General features: G+C 48.4%; 1 protein-coding gene across 1 annotated transcript; it reads left to right on the top strand.

The window, feature by feature from the left end:
- Nucleotides 1-2,841: 2,841 nt before the first annotated feature.
- On the top strand, nucleotides 2,842-12,088 carry SIGLEC15 (sialic acid binding Ig like lectin 15). The gene is made up of 5 exons (XM_064642594.1): nucleotides 2,842-3,021; nucleotides 4,929-5,312; nucleotides 8,170-8,529; nucleotides 9,518-9,548; nucleotides 11,904-12,088. Exons 1-5 carry the CDS (start codon nucleotides 2,919-2,921, stop codon nucleotides 11,998-12,000), a joined length of 975 nt encoding a protein of 324 aa, XP_064498664.1. The 5' UTR covers nucleotides 2,842-2,918; the 3' UTR covers nucleotides 12,001-12,088.
- Nucleotides 12,089-14,048: the final 1,960 nt, after the last annotated feature.

The raw sequence follows: 14,048 nt of genomic DNA, 5'->3' as shown, positions 1-14,048 counted from the left end.
CCTGCTCAACTGACAGAGACCAGACAAAGGGAAAACTCCTCTGGCCTCCCAGCTTGCCCTCCCAGCACTTCCCAGAGCCAATCCCTTCAGGGAAGAGAGCCAGATGTGACAAAACATAAGGGTTTTGTGCCGAACATGTGTGGGTTGGCACTGGGGAGGACTGGGGAGGACTCACACATGCTGCTGAAGTAATTGAAGTAGAGAATGTTGGAGCTGATATTAAGACCCAAAGGGAGAGAGGGGGAACAGTTGCCTTCACTCTGGTCACTAAGTGGCTGCATTGTCAGCACAGATATAGCCACATATAAGACTCCTCGTTTCGATCCTCAGTGACAAACCCGGGACCCGGAGGGTCGAGCTGTGCCGTGCTCACCTCCAGCCACGTGCTGCAACCTGGATGCAGATCATCACTGACTAATCACAGAGCCATGGGAACATTTAGTATGGAAAAGCCCTCTAAGATCATGGAGTCCAACTGTTCCCCAGCACTGTCAAGGGCATCACTAACCCATGTCCCCAAGTGCCACATTCACAGGGCTTTTAAATCCCTCCAGGGATGGGGACTCTACCACTGCCCTGGGCAGCTTGCCAGGGCTGGACAGACCTTTTGATCAAGAAATTTTCCCTAATATCCCATCTAAACCTCCCCCTGTGCAACTTAGGGTCATTTCCACCCACCCTATTGCTTATTACAGGTGAAAAGAAACATTAATATGGAAGGCATCCTGGTTTTGGTGTTGGAACAAAAGCAGGCTTCCTCACAGAAATCTTAGATATCATTTAAGCACAGACCTGGAAAAAGACATGACAGAGTCTGTGGATTATACAGCCACAGATGATGCTGTTTACAAAATTTTTTGGCTGATTCAAACAGGTAGTAAATATTTTCAGCTATACATTATCAACTCTGTATTTTAAACATTAAAATGCTTCATTTCAAATAGCCATCACATGGTCCAAAAAGAAAATCAGCCCACAGAGAAAACTCAAAGGATTTATACTTCTGCATTGATTTACCAGGTATTTTTTTAGGAGATGCTGGAGTCAAATATTAGAGAGGAAGAGGTTCATACTGAGTGTTAACTGCAGCTATTCTTCATATGAATCATTTATGCTTCACTGTAAAAAGATGTTTTTAGCATGGATTTCACTTTAATCTTTTACTTCAATCCACTAAGTCCCACTGTGCCATTAATGGTGAAATGCTTAAAAATAATCACAACACCAAAAACTTCACATCACAAGTAGATGAAATCAAACAGTATATGGAGGAAGAAGAAGGCAAAAATACACAGAAAAGGCACATATCACAGAGGGGATAAGGATACAGGTCTATTATTTGCTGTTTCCATCACCCATAGCCTCAGGTTTCTCTGCTGGTGGTGGTCTGAACTATGTTTTACAGCTCATAAGGACAGTTTGCAAAGTAATTAGACCCTGGGTCCTGATGTTCCTGCTCAAGGATGGCATGTACGGGGACTGCACAAGGCTCTAAGTCACTATTTGAAGTAACACCACCCTTGGCTGAATAGTAACCATACATAAGATCTGGGTACTCTCAGAGCCTCCTCCAAAACGTCTGGGAAAAAGAAATCCTTTCCTTAACAAAGACTCTGACCAGGACAAAGAAAGAGCTCAGAAAGCGGCAAACACACTTCGCGCTACCAAATCTCAAAAGTCCCTCTTCTGGGAGATTTTGCACAAGCTAAGGAGGGAACATACGGGGAGAGTTTCAGGAGAAGGGGTAAGAAGCAAAGGGGAGCCCTGGCATCCCTGCTGGGGGGAAGGCGCCGGCTCCTGGCACAGCGAAAGTGGCAGCAGCGACTCGGCAGCATCTTGCATTGGCTCTGGGAGCCCTCCAGTGGCTGCGAGCCCACGGCTGCCTGCAGCGGGAATCATGGAATTGTTTGGAATGGGAGGGACATTAAAGCTCGCCTCGTTCCAGCCCCCTGCCGTGGGCAGGGACACCTTCCACTAGTCCGGCTTGCTCCAAGCCCTGTCCAACCTGGCCGTGAATCCTGTGGGTGCTGCTGTCTCAGTCCCCACCCAGGAGATTAATCGGGCAGATATCAGCCTTCCCTGGCCTAAGGCAAAGGCAGCAAACCTCAAGCTAAACCCAGACAGGGAATACACGCCCCAAGGTTAAATATAAACAAATCATGGGATCACCATATGGGAGATGACATAAGGGGACCACGGTCAGCTCTCCACAAGCCCCAAATTCTGCAGATTAGCAAACTGCACAGTAAATTGAGAGAAAAGGTAAACCCAGAAGGAATAAAGCGAGCATTTGCACAAGGATGTTGGGCAAAAGCTGGAAGTCAGCTTATTTCAAACGCAGTTTAACAACAAGCAAGGAATGATTCACAACTCATTAGGGTCATGTGGGTCTCGACAGAGCAGGGTCATAGTGAGCACCAGCACTCACCCTCCACTGAACCCTGGCACAAGTGCTCAGATGATTTCAAAAGAAGTGTGTTTTGGGGTGGTTTGTTTTATAACAACGAGTGAGCGCAAGGTGTAAAGCACAGTTGGCTTGCAGGCTCCAGGTTCAGGAGGGGGAACTGCTTCTAACCAGGAAAGAAAGGGTCTGGCTTGGCAACCCTTTAGGCAGATTGCAAGGGTTTCCTCCAGGCTGGTGAGTTGGTGGCACTGGAAAGCAGTTCCCTCCCATCCCATCACACACCTGGTGTGGGTGTTTGCAGCCCCAACCTGCAAACGCCTTCCTTTAGCTGGAAAATCGTAATGCCCTGATTCCCTCTGGTGTAATTTTCATATGACTGACCACAGAACTATTAATATCTGAACCCAGAGCTGGTTCAGCTAAACAGCTCACTCCCTCCAAGGACAGGAAAACCACAACTTCTTCCAGCCCTGGAAAAACCTTTTGCGCCTGCAAGGCCATCAGCTCAGATGTAATGAGGCAGTTCTGGTTTGCTGATGCACCTCAGGGGAGAAGGTCAACCAGCATGAGAGAGTTTGGCTTGGTTCTCCTGTGTCTCCTTCGCATCTCCAGGAAGGGTGAGTTCTGAGCTTTGCTGAGATTGCTACCAATCCTTGTCTGATCAGGGCTTCTCCCCTCGCTCTAGACAAAGTGCCAGGGGTATCACCCTAACGCAACAAACTCTCCAAGGATTGCACCATCCATCACGTCGCTTAAAAGGATCATGAAATTCCAGGTGCATGTGAGAACGCTGGAAAAATTCAGACCTGGCTCAGCAGTTGTCAGAGAGGGCTTCAAGTTGTGGTTGGGGGGGGGGGGGGTGGTTTGCGTGTTTCTTTGGTTTTTTTAACTTGTGCATGGAGTTCATCTAACTTTTCCCCAGATTTGTCGGGTAGATTTCCATCCCCACCCAGAAGTGCTGCTTCACGTTCCTAGGAGGTATTATGTAGCAGACACAATTTTCTCCAGTTCCACTGATCACTTAAGCTCACATTTAACTTCAACATGCACTTACATTCCATTAAACTCGATGGGAGTTGCTTAGATACACTGTCAAACAGCATTTGCTAGAGCAAGGGTGGTGCCTGGGGTGGTCTGCAGCTCTTGCTGTTGTCTTCACAACCTTCCCATAGACAACCAGCAGGTGCACTGACCTGACAACTCCTTTTGGGAGTTACCCTCTGTTTGGTGTGCAGGCTATTTTCCCATGAACTTCTCTCTCTCTGTTATAAGAGCTTCAATTCCAGGAACAAATGGAGGCTGGGTATTAGCAAAAGGAATAATGGAAGACCTGAAGTTTTAAGGTTAAGGGTAAATTATACACAGAATGTTGACAACTCCCTCCACTCATAACTAGGCAGACTGTGTTTCCATGGAAATGGGTGGAGCTGGTAACATTAGATGCACTTATTTTTAACATTATTTTTCATCTGGAAGGCAAGGGGAGGCTTATGTGCTAGAAAAATAAAGTGTTCTTTGCTCAAGATTTAAAACAAAAAAAAAAAAAACAAGTCAAAGAGGTGACAGAGAAAAGCAAGTCAGGTACTCAAAAGCACATGATCTGCAGTTCTCAAGAAGTAAAGGTTACAGTGACATGCTGTAAAATAACTAGAACAAGGACAAATAAACTTGAAAACAATAGCAATTTCTGTTTTCATTGCCAGGTCCTTGTGCTTAAAGTCCACGAGCTTCCTGAAGCTCCTGCAGTCCTGTAGCTTTGTATATGACATTACCTGGGCAGGAAAAGGTGCCCATATTGTTGAAAGACAGGGCAGCCCGACTCCAGATCTCAGTAATCAAAATACTGGCTTGGAGCTGATTCCAGGTAAATAAATGAACAGCAGAGAACCAGCCCTGGGATGGCCTTTGTCCATTGTGCTGTGCACAATAGATTAATACAAGCTGCACTACCCCCGATGTATTTGTCAAGTGTTGTGGACAGCAGACACAGGAACAAAAAACAAATCTTATCTTTGAGTCTATAGGATTAATCTGACAGCTGAATGCCCACAAAACGTGGTGAAGCCAGCTAGACCAGGGCTGGAATTGCTTACAGGGCACCTTTACATTTTATGGGTATTCTCAGCTACTGAGGGGAGAGCTGATTTAATGAAGCTGTCAAGTGAGTTTTATAAGACAGGAACATAGACACAGATGTTTCTGAGACCACAGTCTGCTGCTACAGCTGTTGATTCTAGCAGGACAGGGGGTAGACAGACATACCTATATATTAAACTGAAAGAGGGGACATTTAGATTAGATATTAGGAATAAATTCTTCCCTGTGAGGGTGGTGAGGCCCTGGCACAGGTTGCCCAGAGAAGCTGTGGCTGCCTGGAAGTGTTCAAGGCCACATTGGATGGGGCTTGGAGCAACTTGGTCCAGTGGAAGGTGTCCCTGCCCATGGCAGGGTGTAACAAAATGGTCTTTAAGGTCCCCTCCCACCCAAACCATCCTGTGATTCCGTGATGTCTTTTTGCTCCCAGGTGTGCAGTCCAACAGCTGGTCCGTTCACGTCCCTTCTGATGTTACTGGTGAGCTTGGGAAGATGGTGATCCTGCCCTGTACCTTCACACACCCCTACAAAGCCTTCGACCGGACCCTCACTGCCATTTGGAGGATCAAGGAGCCTTACAATGGCACCATAGTGTTCAAGTGTGTGAGCCAGAGCACCAGCGAGCTCTGTAAGACTGCCATCAGCTACAAGAACAAGTACAAACTGCTGGGCAACCCCCGGCACAAGGACCTCTCCATCAGGATTGACAACCTGACCTGGAGCGACAGCGACAGATACTTCTGCAGGGTGGAGCTGGCCGGAGACATCCACGACAAGTATGAAAGCAGGAGTGGGATAAAGCTGCACTTGATTGGTAAGAGGAGTGGGATAAAGCTGCACTTGATTGGTAAGAGGGCATGAGAGCCATGGGAGGAAAAGCCATCCTGTAGGAAGACAAGAGCCATAAGGTGTGGAAACTGATGGGATGGTAACAGGAGTTTACCTGAGATGATTTTCCAAATGGTTGGCTCTTCTGGCTCTGTGGACAATTTAGAGCATTTGGGCAGGGAATATTCACTGTCTTCCTCAGTCTTCCAATATGAGGCGATGAACACAATGCAGGGGAGGGAATAGGAACAGAACTGGTAAGGAAATAGCGAGGCTCTGGCAGCTGGGGTAAGAGCCCACCAAAACCTGGGCATCTCACTTTGGATGCAGGAAACAATAAGGGTACAAACAGCCTGAAAAAAACGAACAGCCTAAAAAAAACATCTCGGAGCAACAAATGTCAAATGCTAATCCCACTGCCCCCTTAACTGTGAGCTCACAGATAAGGGAGAGCTGTGAGAGCCAAGTGGCCTTGGAAACAGACTCAGATCTTACCCATGTCATGAGGTTGGATGGTTTTGCTTGTGAGAGAGAACTTCCTTATGCCTGCTGTGCACTGTGGGCATCCAGATGGTCCTGAGGTTGAGCTCAGTTACTTCTTGGGAAGTTCTGCACAGTCGAGGTTCTCCTTCCCTTGGGTCCTAAACACCCACACACAGCATGACCAGGGCATGATGGCAGCAAGACCTGTCCAGACAGGTCCAGACTTTAACACCATAAGGAATGGTAACACACACAGACACAGCACCCAGGCTGTACCTTGCTTGGGAATGGACCCTGACAATATGACTGGGAGGGGCTAAATAATGATTAAAAAGTTAATTTAGACACCAAAACACACAGACACACGGCACACCACCTGAAACTCCTCTTGCATTACACAGACAAGGGGGAAGATGTGCTGTAGGCGGTTGCAAAACATATTTTTGGTTTTTAGCCTGTAAAAAAAAAAAAATGAATTCCTGCTCTTCCTCTGTAAGGGCACTCACGTAGCTCCCTTCACTTTTCACAACACCTTTAGGAACCAAATGCACTAAATGAGTCAGGAGAGCTAAGAGGAGAGCATTGGTGGGTAAGACAAGCTTGGTCACAGCAGCTACACTTCCTTAGCAGACTAAACTGACAGTGACACGTTCAACAGTATCTCTTGATATTTTACATCCTTGAAATGGTCTTTACCAACTGACCTTTACAAAATTGATATTTAAATGTTCATTAAGTCACACAATCCCATACACTACAATTACAGGACACAAAAGTAGTGGCCCTATCTTGGTATGGGAGTGTTACCCAAAAGCAACCAGGAACCTACACTGGCTGTTGGGTGGCCACAGGATCAAACCTATTGGAAAAGACCTCCAAGACCACTGAGTCCAACTTTTGATTGATCACCACCACGTCAACTAGACCTGAGCACTGAGTGCCACATCCAGTCTTCCCTTAAGCACCTCCAGGGATGGGGGACCCCACCACCTCCCTGGGCAGCCCCTTCCAATGCCTGGCCAACCTCTCTGTGAAGAAATTCCTCCTAATGTCCAACCTGAAAGTGACCTGGTCACTACAGGGTTGGAGAAAAACATCAAAAACAGGTCGTAGCAAGAAGTGGAAATTTTCCCTACAACAGTAATCTGCCAAGTCTGGCAAGTCTCAGGCACTGAGCAAAGGACTCACACAAACGGATCCATCCATGTGTGCCCTGGAGGTCAGAGACCAAGGGAACAGCCAAGAGAGGCTTGTGGAGACCACCATGGTTGCCATGTCCTCGACCACGTGGAGATGCAGCAAGTATAAGAAGGTCAGCACATGTGCCTACGTGGTGGATGGTACTTCTTTGCCTTCTGCCATCGTGGAAGGTCACAACAGCTGGAGTTGACTGAAGCTCAGAAAACTGTGTGAGACATTACAGGAACAAAACACAAATGGAGTACAAAAAAACCAGCACAAACAGAGCATCCTCGCACCCACTCTTTGCTGCGTGGATCTCTTTGCTCCTCTATCCATCAGAGGCAGGGTGAGGAAATCTAGGGGAAGAAGATGCCAAGAAAAATAAGGAAGAAGGGCTGATCCCAGCATTCATAGGATCATAGAATTGTCTGGGTTGAAGAGGATCTTTGAAGCTTATATTGCCCGCCCCCTCTGCCATGGGCAGGGACACCTTCCACCAGCCCAGGTTGCTCCAAGCCCCGTCCAACCTGGCCTTCAACACTTCCAGAGATGGGGCAGCCACAACTTCTCTGGGCAATCACCATTTTAAAAAACTTCTTCCTTAGATCCAATCTAAATCTCCCCTCTTTTACTTGAAAAACATCATCACCACTTGTCTATCACAACAGGTCCTGCTAAAAAATTTGTCCTCATTTTTCTTCTAGATCCTTTAGGCACTGGAAGGGGCTCTCAGCTCTCCCTGGAGCCTTCTCTTCTCCAGGTGAACACCCTCAGCTCTCCCAGCCTGTCTCCAGAGCAGAGGGGTTCCAGCCCTCGGAGCATCTGTGGCCTCCTCTGGACTCACTCCAGCAGCTCCACATCCTTCTGTTGCTGTTCCTCAGGGCTGGAGGCAGCTCTGCAGGGGGGTCTTGCCTGAGGGGGCAGAGGGGCAGGATCCCCCCCTTCCCTGCTGCCCACACTGTGGGATCAGCCCAGGGCACGGGGGGTTCCTGGGCTGTAAGTTCCCATCACTGGGTCATGTCCAACCCCTCACCCACCAGCACCTGTCACCCAGTTTTACCCTGATATAACCCACTCAGGGTCCACCAAGGCCAAGAGCTCATTCCAGGTGCCTTGTGCTGTGCCTGCCCTTGAAGCCTGACACGCTTTCCCTCCCTCCCCTGTCGCCATTCCCGCAGCTGCCCCCCGGATCATCAACATCACGGTCAGCTCCAACAGGGATCACACGTTCCAGGCCCGCTGCACTGCTGAGGGGGAGCCAGCACCTGCCCTGACCTGGACTGGTCCCCCCTACCCCAACCTCACCTCCACCACCAGCACGAGCCACCGCGTCACCAAGGAGCTGCGGTACCTGACCCATGACGGGAAATACACCTGCACTGCTGTCAACAGCCACGGCAGGGCCGAGGGGGCCGTGTACTTCTACAAATTCAGGGCGTCCGACAGCTCCTTCTTCATGATCCTGGTCCTGGTGCCGCTGGGAGTCAAGGTGCTCGTTTTGCTGGCCATACTGAGCTTCACTGTGTTCTCCAGAGAAGGTCAGTGCCGTGACTTCCCTTCGTCTCACTGGTACCCACTGGTGGGTGCAGCAGATAAAGGCAGGCAGGGGAGGGGTTGGGTTTGTTTGTTTTTTGTGGGTTTTTTTCTCTTTTTTTTTTTTTTTTAAGGATTTTTAATTTTCTACCCTAGGAGAAGGACATTTCCAGTGGGAAATTTAAGTACAAGTAAGAGGGAGCTCGTGGCTGGCTGGTCTCAGCCTGCTGACAGAGGGTCTCCTTTGGGAAGGGGTCTTGGAAAAGACAGAGGGAGCAGGAGTTTCTGTGCCCAAGGAGAAAGGTTAATAAACTAACAGATGGGCAATTAGTGGAGAACACACTGCCTACACAACTAGATTTGTAATTCTTTTTTTGCCTTGGAGCAGGCTAATTACTACCTCTTCCCCTGTAGCCCATGGCCAAGGTTTACCATTGGTGCATCCCACACAACAGTTTAATCCCCTGGGATGGGCATCCTTATTTTACAGACCACACCTCTGCTTTCCCATCATTGGTGAAATCCCACCTCTCAGCAACTCCAAGGCCATAAGAGCAGGGAATGCCCTGCCTACAGGAGGTGAGAATCATCTCACAGACTCAGGGATGAGACATCCCAGGAAGCCATTCCTGCTGTGCAGTGGCATGGGCAGGAGAGGACCAAGAGGGACACAGGACTCTACCTCTCAGTCTGGACAAGATGAGATCACTGTGATTCGTCTGTAGGGACAGTCTGATGTCACACCCATGGAAGCCACCCCTTGTCTTGAACAGCAGAAGCTGTCAGACCAACCAAAAACCTTTCCCTCCTTATATTCCAGTACCTAGTTCCCAAACCCATGAAGAGGGCCACAGGCCTGACATCAGGTCTTCTCCCCAGTCACTGCAGTGTCACAACCACCCAGTGCAGCTTCCCAACAGCTCCAGGTCAGTCCTGGCTCCCCAGGTCAGTCTGACCTCATTGCTAACCCACATCATCCTTCCCATTCCACAGGTCCCTCCTCCGCTCCATCCAGCCTGGTCAGGTAAGGATATCCTGCCTTCTACTCATGTCATCCCACAGGAGGGTGGAATTGGTTAAGGGCGAACATGCAGCATGTCTGTGGTCTTGGTAACAATTCTCTGGCCTGAGAGCAGGTTCCTGGGACAAGGAGAGGGTTGGGCTGACGGCCAGGGGAGCTGGTGTGAGGGAACAAGGTTTGGGCACAGCTGAGGAGAGACCCCAGTGATGTGAGGACAAGGGCCTGGGGCAGCAGGTTGGAGAGACCATGGCAAAGAGATGCTGCACCAGCAAACAACTGGAAATTTAGGCATGCCATAAGCCCAGATCACGGTTGGAAGGCTGCTGTCAGGCATGCAAATAGGCTGGGAGAGCTGGGGGGGGTCACCTGGAGAAGAGAAGGCTCCAGGGAGACCTGAGAGCCCCTTCTAGTGCCTAAATGGGCTCCAGAAGAGCTGGAGAGGGACTTGGGACAAGGGATGGAGGAACAGGACAGGGGGAATGGCTTCCCATTGCCAGAGGGCAGGGTTAGATGGGATATTGGGAAGGAATTCCTGGCTGTGAGGGTGGTGACGCCCTGGCACAGGCTGCCCAGAGAAGCTGTGGCTGCCCCATCCCTTGAAGTGTTCAAGGCCAGGCTGGACAGGGCTTGGAGCAACCTGAAAGGTGTCCCTACCCATGGCAGGGCGTGGAATGGGGTGAGCTTTAATGTCTCTTCCAACCCAAACCATTCTGTGGTTCTATGGTGCCACATTAAACAGTGGACCATCCATCCCAGGGATAGGTGAGGGGATGTCTGTGCTGACACCATGGAAGAGAAACCTTCACCTCCCTCTGGACCCGTTTCTCATCATCATCATGGCCGGGCTTCGCGAATGAAGATTTGGGAAGGGCTCTACCCACGTTTGTTACAGGCACACTGGTGGTTTATGAGGCCAATATGAGACAGACATGTCCGATTGCAAAAGGCACAGCAGAAAGACTCCTCAGAAGGTATCTTCTGCAAGACACGATTCTTTCTGCGTTGCCTTTTCTCCTCGAGAGTGATCCTGCGTGTGTTCTCAAAGGAGACAGCTGCGTTATAGATGCTGTGTCTCCAGGCCTCCCCATTGGAGGCCAGAGTAGACCAGTTATGGTGATCAATATGGCCAAGGCTGAGGTGTTGTTTCAGGGAGTCCTTGTATCTTTTCTTCGGGGCTCCTCTCTTGCAGCAGCCGGTGGCAAGTTCACCATAAAGCAAGATCTTAGGGAGGGGGTGGTTGGTCCTTCATCCTGGAGACGTGCCCTGCCCATCGCAGCTGTGTTCTCATCAACATGGCCTCTATACTTGTGACTGCTGCTTGCTCTAGAACAGATGTATTGGTCACATAGTCTGACCAGTGGATGCTTAAGATTGCACGGAGGCAGCATTGATGGAAGCGTTCTAGGAGACGGAGTTGGTGGAGAAGAAAAAGTGCCCACACCAAAAGTGATGAGCTCAGCCAAGAGTGGAGGAAGGTATGGAGGTACCAAAGAGCCCACCTGAGACCCAGGTCAGGTGTGACAGGGCCTGATTCCTTGGCTGGCATCCACACTGTGCTCCCACAGACCCTTGGCATTTCCCATTACCCAGCAAAACGCTGATCTTGGACAATACTGACAGCTGGGGTGGCCAAGCTAGAAAGGGATGGAAAATAATTAACTAAAAAAAAAAAAAACAACCAGCCCTTAGTCTAACAGTAAAAAAGCTGTATCTGAGGTCAGTGCCATAACATCTGCCTGGGGCTGCTCCCTTCCAATCTGAGTTATCTCTTTGTGATGTCTCCAACCTGAGTTACCCCTATGCAATATCCTCTTCCCAAGTTACTCCTACATGATGTCTCTTTCCTTCCCTCACCTTACCCAGGAACAACGGCCATTTCAGCAGGACATTCAAATGTAAGGACATGGCCAAAGAGACAAGAAGGAATTTAATCCTACAGTCAAATTTGTAATGACTATTTGCAAAAAATATAGGTTTGCTGATTTATCAGGGTCTAAATGACACTGCACCATTGATTGTCTTTGTATAGATACCTACACAGAGGAAAGCTTAAAAACCAACACTCCCATGAGAAGATCCTTCTCAGGAGAGATTTGCCACAACCTCCCAAGGCTCTGAGCAGCAGGACAGCAGCAGCAGTTAATGCTAAGGGTGCAGGAGATTGCTCTGGATGCTTTAAGATGTAAAACATCAGTTGCAACTCAGACCCTTAAAGACCCCCTGCTGCAGAGGGACAGTCTGTGTCCGGAGCATTGCAAACACTTGCTCTAACACTCCTTAGCTGCTTGCTGGAGCCACTTACAAAGCCCAGAGCAGCCAGGGATGTGCCCTCACCTTATTCCCTTCTCCTCCTGCCAGGCCACAGGTGCCAGACTGCACCTACGAGAACTTTGACCGCAGGCACGGAGGGAGCCAGACCCTGCCAGGAGGGAGAGCAGTGCCCAGGCGCAGCTGAGGAGATCCCACCCCCACTGCTCCCTGCACAGGTGTCCCCTCTCCCAGGGAACACAAAACCCATGTTGGCTGATGAACAGAAGGCCAAACGCCGGTGGGGATGATGGAACTGGGCGATCTTTGAGGTCCCTTCCAACCCAAGCCATTCTATATGCTATGACTCCCAGCCCTGCTGCTGCTCACAAGCAAGAGCAGCCCTTAAAGGCAAAAGAGAAGAAATAAAAAAGGGGTAGAGCTGGAAGAGCAGAGGAGGATCTGCACAGAATGTCAGTTTTAACCAATCTGTGCGTTTTTAGCCCAGATCATATTTAGCAAGCAGGCAACAGCATAACATTTTCTCAAATCTTTTTGCTTTGGCAATTTTCAAATATCATTTCACTTGTCCAACCACATGCAGCCTGCAAGTGAGCTACTGTCATGTTTCAAACACCAGCTGTGACAGAACACTACTGGAATTTCTGCTGGTGGTTTTGGGGATTTTTTTTTTTTAGTCACTATTATTATTCATTATCTTCCAGAAGAGTTTATTTAAGAGTTTAAAGGAAACCTTAACTTTCAAGGGGAGTCCAAGAAAAAGGAAGAGGTTTTCCATAAGCTGGTAGAGCTGAAAGCAGGACATGCAAAGTCTAATTAGTCTCTAACTCTACTACTCTACCTAGTGCCCAGAGCTTTGTGATAAATACACTGTGAAAATGTTCCAATACAACAAATTGCCTTTTTGCCTTTTATTTTTTTTTAAGCTAAAAAACTTATTTCTAAACAGTTTCCACCTCTGTGTTACACGGAAAAGTTCTGACTTGCAAGTGGCTCTGTGCAACCATTCCAGTGCAGCAGCTCCAAAACTCTTCCCCAGATGATCCTGCTCCTGGTAACAACCACCACTGGCTGGGATTCCAAGCTGCTACTGAATTACCATCAAGCCTGTGGTCCTGCCTGCAAGCTCAATCCCAGGCTAGGAATCATTATTTTAAAGTTCACTTCTCCATAATACCTGTGCTGGGAAAGTAAAGCACAATTTTAAATGACTTGGCCAGGATAATAAGGAAAAAAAATGCAAGGAAATATTTGAACTTGATCTTTTAAATCCCAGCTTAAGTCCCAGTGGTGACTTGGATACTTCGTGCAGTTTAGTTGGAGAATCAGTATCTGTGGCTTTTTGATTTTTTTTTTTTTTTTGAAAGCCAGGTTTAATAAAAATAAGAAGGGATGCAAAGAGGAAAAGGAAGTTACAGCAGACAGTGTAGTCAGGGACCTGTAAGCTCAGTCTCACTGGTGTCACAGGGGAAAGAGATCTCAGGGATATTAGCTGGACAAACTGAACTGAATTTCTGAGCCTTTATGATTTACAGATACAGAATAACAAAGAACTCGTTCCCACTTGTGTATGGGATTCACACTTGGCTCACAGGATTTTTCTCTCAAAAACTACCTCTTTAACTCAAGTAGTTTGGGTCCAAACAGAAGCATCAGACCTTGTGCCCCAAAACTAACTCGTGCCCCCTGGTCCTCATGGGAGACTCAAACCACCCTCTCTAATATAAACTAGAAGGTCAAAACACAGCAGGGCACATGCCAGGAGGCTTCTAGTGTTGAACTCACTTGGCCTAAAAAGTGTGTCCCAGTTCCTCCCCTCCTCCTAAACTGCTCAGTTTATGCACATTCAGGGTTTGGGAGGATTTGGCCACTGCCCTCTATTCTCCCAGGATAAATGATGCCATCTCCCATCACCACAGCCCCTGTGGGTTGCTGAGCAGTTAGCCTGCAGAGCAAGCACTGCCTGCACATTTCAGGCACCTTGCTGCTCAACTTCTGCTTCTCCATTCCCCTGAGTGAAGTTAATGCCACATTCAGCTGTTACGCCCATTTCCCTATTTGGCCTTATTTTATTAATAAATACTTGAGCTGCAACCCACAGGCAACAACTCATCCCAATGCAACAACTGCTATGTGAGGTAAAACATTCAAAAAGCCACAGATACTCATTCTCCAACTAAACTGCACCAAGTATCCAACAGGCACAGTTGTTATTGAGTAGCTGACATAACCATT

Source organism: Pseudopipra pipra, chromosome Z, assembly GCF_036250125.1.
Source record: "Pseudopipra pipra isolate bDixPip1 chromosome Z, bDixPip1.hap1, whole genome shotgun sequence".
Taxonomy (NCBI): Eukaryota; Metazoa; Chordata; class Aves; order Passeriformes; family Pipridae; genus Pseudopipra; species Pseudopipra pipra.
This window is presented reverse-complemented; position numbering and strand designations above follow the sequence as displayed.